Source organism: Mustela nigripes, chromosome 1 (assembly GCF_022355385.1).
Source record: "Mustela nigripes isolate SB6536 chromosome 1, MUSNIG.SB6536, whole genome shotgun sequence".
In the NCBI taxonomy this organism is placed as follows: Eukaryota; Metazoa; Chordata; class Mammalia; order Carnivora; family Mustelidae; genus Mustela; species Mustela nigripes.
This window is the reverse complement of record NC_081557.1, coordinates 46,078,943-46,086,278: the sequence shown is the minus strand read 5'-3', so window position 1 is coordinate 46,086,278 and position 7,336 is coordinate 46,078,943. Positions and strand designations below refer to the sequence as shown.

Sequence of the window (7,336 nt, the reverse complement as noted above, 5' to 3'; positions counted from 1 at the left end):
AGGCAATGGTGGCACCCATCCCAATGATGCGGGGGATTGTCAGGATGGTTGTATAGTGTAGAGGGCTGTAGATGGCCACAAAACGGTCTACAGACATAGCCAGAAGGACACCTGACTCCATGATGGTAAAAAAGTGCATTGAGAACATCTGGAGCAGACCACCACCAAAACTGAGATCATTAATTCCACAGAGGAAAATTCCTAACACAGTGGGCATGGTGGAAGCAGAGACCCTAAGTTCAACAAATGCTAGCATGGCCAAAAAGAAGTACATGGGTTGGTGCAAAGCAGGATCAATCCGGATAATATGAAGAATGATGCCATTTCCTAGGAAGATGATGATGTATAAAAGGCAGAAAGGGATGGATACCCAGATGTGCTCTGCCTCTAGTCCTGGAATGCCAACAAGAGTGAATGTCGCAGGTGTGAATGCAAGGGACCCATTGAAAACGTCATGGTGAGACTTCTTTGGAAGACACAGGGAAGCACATGGGGTCTGGAGAATATAAATCTCTGGTCAGTTATCATACATCAAATTTCAATCTCTTGATAGTCTTATTTAAAACACTTTCTTGCCAAAGAGATGGGAAACTTATTTCTGAAACATCCTATGTGGAAGAGAAATCTGTTTAGACATGTAGAAGAGTGTATCTCCATGGGCTACACACCAAACACAAAAGGCATGAACAGAAATCTCCACTGGGCCATATATGGCAGTGAAAGCCAGTGATAATAAGTATGGAAATGACAGCTTTCCATGGAAATTGAAGACTGAAGAAAGATCTGGTAATTTTCTGCCGTTTGTAGAGGAGTGAATATAAGTAGCAAAAGGAATATAACACAGTAATAAAGAAAATTCATGATTCTAAAACTTAATAGAATTGCGATCTTGGGATATCTGAGATCCAGATATTTGATATAAACACAATAATAGTTACATAGGATAATGTATGTAAGTTGTTTGTCATATTTGGAACAGTAAACACTCAACCCAGGAAATAAAAGGAACAGTTAAGTATTAGAAAACAGGGCTAGTTTCTCCCAGTTTTTAGTATTTTCTTTTTTTTTTAATATTTCATTTATTTATTTGACAGAGATCACAAGTAGGCAGACAAGCAGGCACAGAGAGAGAGGGGGAAGCAGGCTCCCTGCCGAGCAGAGAGCCCGATGTGGGACTCGATCCCAAGACCCTGGGATCATGACCTGAGCCAAAGGGCAGAGGTTTTAACTCACTGAGTCACCCAGAAGCCCCAGTTTTTAGTATTTTCTAATGTCCTTTTTTAAACTTACCAGTTCACTCTTTCTCCACCTACTACCCATGGATGATGGGGAAAGTTGCTCTGTATTTTGTAGAAGGGTAAGTGTCTCCTGCTGGAACCTGGGGTCCACAACCTTCAGGATCTCACAAGCTGAATATGATGGCAAGGATGGAGGTTAGGGCTAGAGTTCATTATTTGGGAATAAGTTCATTAACACTTAACTCTACAACCTGTAGCAGAGCGTTGGGTGTAAAGGTGAGGAACCAGATGTGGAATTCAGGATGAAGCTTGAGATAGAGACAGTGCATGAAGGTGAAGTCTTCTTATCATAGTGGGTTGGTGCTCTTGGTTAGGTATAACCAGTGGAATGCTAATAAATGTTTAAAAAACAACTCTCTGCGTAAAATGGCCTGATCTGTACCAGTTGCCAATTTCTTGAGTTTAAATACTGACACTATGAGCAAATTTCAAGATACAAATGTGATGCCTCTGAATGCAGAGCTGAGTTGTTAATAAGCAGCTTTTCCAACCTGGTGCAAGGCAGTTACCAGGAGAGCATTAAAAGTAACTCAACTGATCCTATTTATCAGATACTTTCTTACCAGGTGAACTGGCAGCAGACACATCAATCCATGCCTCCCCTTCCTTGCTGTTTCCTTCTAACCAGGCCATAAGCATTGTTAGTACTTTCTTTTATATGATTTTTAACTGATCATCATGGGAGGCAGGGTGAGACAGAATACTTCAGGGAGCAATTAACTAAGAATAATTATCCTTGGAAACTTCTTCAGAATTCCAGAGGAAGAGAGAACACAAGTCCTGCTGATAGGCTTGGCCAGAAATATATGTAAGGGTATAAAGATACAAAAGAAGAAAAAGAAAGAACAAACAATTTTATCATTAATTATTATTTAAATATAGAAAATTTGTTTACTTTTTTCATTTTTTTAAATTAATACATAATGTGTTATTTGTTTCAGGGGTACAAGTCTGTGATTCATCAGTCTTACATTTTTAATATGTTTTTTCTTTCCACTATCTTTTGATTTTATTTTTGTCCTATAATATGTATGTGGCATACATAATTTTTATGTAGTAAACATTTTTTCTTTATGACAAATATTTTTATTCTTAAACATCTATTCCATACACAAATTCAAAAATAGATACACTGGGACGCCTGGGTGGCTCAGTTGGTTAAGCAGCTGCCTTCGGCTCAGGTCATGATCCCAGCGTCCTGGGATCGAGTCCCACATCGGGCTCCTTGCTCCGCAGGGAGCCTGCTTCTCCCTCTGACTCTGCCTTCCACTCTGTCTGCCTGTGCTCGCTCTCACTCTCTCTCTCTTACAAATAAATAAATAAAATCTTTAAAAAAAAATAGATACACTTATAGAGATATAGATATAGAACTGCAGATGGAGATGAGAAGTGATCTAGACAGTGATAGAGAGACAATAGTAGTAATGGAGACTTTAAAAGAATTGAGAGAAAGTGAGGAGAGAGGAGAGAACTTTACTCAATCTAGAATTTGTTTTGGGGACATGGGTAACTAAGGGTTTCATCTAATTATTCACAAATGTAGAAACCATTTTTTCCAATGCATGTATTGATAGATAATCTGGTGCTTCCTCAACCATTTTGAAGGAATATATGTTTTAGTTTAAATTTGTATATAAATATGGATCTATATCTAGACTCTGTATTCTGCCTTTGGTTCTAAATGTCTATTATGTCATATTCATGGTGCTACAATTACTGTTTTGATAATATGTAAGTTCATATCTATCTGGTCAAGTAATTTTTAAAAATTTTCTTACGAATGTCTGTATTTCTTCTTTTAAATAAGCAGTACAACCCAGGATGTATAAAAATAGAGAAATGATACATATATAAACATTAAAACCATAAAATAAGCCAGACACAAAACATAAATATATATTATTCCACTTATACAAGTAAGGAAATTTATAAAAATGTAAAGTAGATCAGAGGTTACCAGGGAGAGGAAGAATTATTGGTTAAGAGGTATAGTTTCCCATAACAATCTGATCTGTCAATCAAAGAAAGACAAATAGCATATATTTTCACCCATATGTTGAATTTAGGAAACAAAGCAGATGAACGTGTGGGTAGGGAAAGAAGAAGGAGGAGGAGGAGGAGGAGAAGAAGAAAGAGGAGAAAGGAGAGAGGAAGAGACAAACTATAAGAGACTCAATGATAGAGAACAAACTAAGGATTGATGGAAGGAGGTATGTGGGGGATGGGCTGGATGGGTGATGGGTATTGAGGAGGGCACTTGTAGTGATGAGCACGGGTATTATATGTAAGTGATGAATCACTGAATTCTACTTCTGAAACCCATTTGCAGTGTATGTTAACTAGCATTTAAGTAAAAATTGGGGGGGAAATAAAAGAAAAAAATGTTGAGTGTTCCTCTGTTTTAATAAAAATGTATTTCTTCCCTCCAACCCCCCCAATAGAAAAAGAAGTATAGAGTTTCTATTTTGGGTGATGAAAAATTTTGGAATTGGTGGTGATAATTATAAAACAATTATAAATATTATTAATTTCACTGAATTTTATACTTAAATTATCATTATAACAAATGTTATGGCACATATATTTCACCACAATAAAAAAAGAAAAAAAAATCAGTATACAAGTAATCAAATAGATTAGCATTTAATTGGGATTATGTTGAATTTGCAGATTATTTTAGGGTCAATATCATTACAACAAACAATATGCAATGAACATTTCCTACATTTATTTTAGGCACACTTTTTTACCAGATCATTTTATTTAATTTATTTTTTATTTTTTAAAGATTTTATTTATTTATTTGAGAGAGAGAGAGTGGGCAAGAAAGAGAACATGAGCAGGGGGTGGGGCAAAGGGAGAGGGAGAAGCAGACTAACCCTGAGCAGGGTCCCCTGACACAGGGCTCCATCCCAGGACCCTGAGTTCATGTACTGACCTGGAGGCAGACACTTAACCAACTGAGCCACCCAGGTACCCCTTGTTTACCATTTTAATTAACATAATTTTCTATTTAATTTTTCCATTCATTATAGCTGCTATACAACAGTATTGACTTTCCTCCAGCTTTATTGAGGTATAACTGACGATCAAAAATCACTTATATTGGATGTGTGTTACTGATGGCCCTATATAGGTGTATATTATGAAATATTCACCAAAACCAAGCCAATTAACCTATCCATCACTTCATACCTGTACCACTTTCTTAATTTTTTCTCTTTTGCCATGAGAATACCCAAGATCTATCCTCTCAGCAAATTTCAAGTACACAATACAGTATAAAAATTTATGTATTTGTATGCTGCATTTATGGAATTCCATTAACTTTCCTATGCTTTATAAAGCCTAAGAAAATAAGTAAATAAATAAACAAATAAAAATCAATTGATAAAATCTAGAATTTGTCTTTTTTCTTTCACCAATTCTTATACTTCTTTAACTTGTATTAACTAAAACGCCAATTATAATATGATATTTTCTAACAGTCTTTACACTGGGTATACTAGTCTCTTTAGCCTCTTCATGCTTTGGGATACATTTTCTTGATGCCATATTCTTTATGTCACAGAGTTTCACCATGGCTGAAACCATTTAGGGCAGAGCAAAAACCATAAGAAGGAAGATTTATTCTTCTGACTCTGTAGTCTCCAAATCTACGTCTAGAGAAAGGTATTGCTCAGCTACCTAAATGACATATTCTTTAGTTCTCTAGGTCTCAGAGTCTGATGTTAAATTACCCAGCCTCTTCCTGTTATGAAAGACTGTTCTCAACTTAACAACCTTTTAGAGTCCTGTTTGTTTAATTGCATCTGCAAGAGTATGTCAGTTTTCTCTAAGCTCCTCCAGAGCTCTCCATCTCTACCTTGTGTGCTATTCCATCTTTTTTAGTCATTGTTACCCAGCTGATGATTTAGTGGTCAGGAGACAGTAGGATATGGAGCATCACCTTCAAAATCTCCAGGGCAATGGCTCAGGAACCGTGCCTCCAGCAGGTAAGCACAGACAGAGGTCTCCTAGCTCCTTCAATATCTACACATGCCTGAGCCCTCAGCCTGAAAGTTTCTTAAAATTAAGGCTGTCGGGGCACCTGGGTGGCTCAGTGGGTTAAGCCTTTCTTCAGCTCAGGTCATGATCTCAGAGTCCTGGGATTAAGCCCTGCATTGGCCCTCTGCTCGGCAGAGAGCCTGCTTCCCCACCTCCCCTCTGCCTGCTTGCTTGTGATCTATCTCTCTGTCAAATAAATAAATAAAATCTTTGAAATAAAAAGAAATCAACTCAATCATTATTTATCTTATTGTATTTCATAATTCTGGGAGGGAAATTGGCATATTCTTAGTTTCCTACTGCTGAAATCACACATTAAAAATTCTTCTTCTTTAAAGCTCACTTAAACCACTCATTTAAGAAAATATTTTGTCAGCATATTGTCATCTATTTACTCTCCACCTCCCCATCATTCCTTGGAGAACCTGCACTTGAACCAAAATCCTATTGGCTGCAACTTTTTGTCAACCTTTTCTGTGACTTCCATATCTAGGATAATGACCTGTTCCAACCATTTTCTACAAATTATTATTAGCAGGATTAGGTTCAGTTTGGTGGATTGGGTTAGTGTCTTTGTTCAGAGAAATTACCATCATCATCAAAATAAAATCTATACTTATTAAATGCCAAGTACATCATCTGTCATATTTCATTTAATTATGAATCCAATAAAGAAGGTACTAAAATAATTCCATTTTACCACTCAAAAACCAATAGTTACATATCAGGGCAATTTTATAAAGTTAGTGTGGGGTTGGCAAACAAGGATTTCTAATATAAAAGTATTTTTTTTAATTCCTAAAATAGACTTCCTTGCTGAAATTCAGGAAGTGAATATAACATATATTTCAATCCAATTTAATTATTCAAGATTCCAAAGGTCAAGGAAACAGCCTTTCATTTCTCACATTGACACTATACATACATAAATGTGTGTATATGAACATATACTATATATGCATAATGGAAAAACAAAGAAAAAGACTAACTCAGAGAAGTTTGTAAATGTTCAAGAAAATGTTTCCAACTTCATTTTTTGTTTTCTTCAATTGTAAATAAGATCAGATTTCACATGTCTGTCCAGATTTTTTCCCCCCAGTATATTCTGTGTAGGATCAAGATGGGCCTTGAGGAATGAGAGATTGTAAAAATACTTACTTTTTTCAGATAAAAATATCTTCTTGAATGGAGAAATGAAGATAGTCTGGAGACAAATTATAGAATATTATGTTTGGTGGGACAAAAGCCTTTTTATGTAAGATTACCTGTAAACATCCTATTTAATCTTTTACTGCCTTTTAATTTTGGCCTGGGTATGGAATTTTTAATCTTTTATTTCCGCCCTCAGTGAAGTTTTTTTTGATACCAAGATGTTTTGTTGATGATTTGGGTCCGAAGCCCCTGAAATACAGGGAAGGAAGTGTTAAGCTTTAAGTTGTCTACATTGTCTCAGATGGGCTCATTTAATTTGTTACTTGTTTTAATTCAATATTATCTGTTCATACAATACAGCTATACTCTGTCTATTCCATTGAGTAGACTCTCTATAAATAAATCATAAAATAACATTAAAGAATTCACATTTTAATTTAAGAAGAAAAGTTGCAGATAATTTATTTTAGTGGCTTTGTGTTACTGGCCCAAGTGTTTCCTGAATGCAGGAGTGTTTCATATTTCAGCAAAATTTCAACAGTCTCCACAAAAGCAAGGCAACTCACCATTTTCACTCCCCAGCTCTACCCAAGAAAGCTCCATTTAGGTTGAACCCTAAAATGTATTCCTCTTTACTCAGAGTTCTCTTATGTTTGCTTAAGAAGAAGCTACAATGCAAGATAATAGCATGTCTAGGAGAATTCAGAATATCTTTTTTTTTTTTTTCAAAGTCTTTAAGTGCTTTAGGGAAATGCATTGGTAACTTTGGCATTTACTGTCCTTTTTTTATGAGTGTTGAGGATTATTTATGGACTTTCTTTATTCCCATTAGTCATTCA

General features: G+C 35.9%; 1 protein-coding gene across 1 annotated transcript in view; it reads right to left on the bottom strand.

Annotated features, from left to right (window-relative positions):
• LOC132014264 (olfactory receptor 51G2-like) overlaps positions 1-7,336 on the bottom strand; it is a 36,151-nt gene that overhangs the window by 8,406 nt on the left and 20,409 nt on the right. Inside the window, 2 exon segments of the mRNA XM_059395132.1 lie at positions 7-65; positions 4,233-4,236. Of these exon segments, the coding sequence (XP_059251115.1) occupies positions 7-65; positions 4,233-4,236 (63 nt within the window).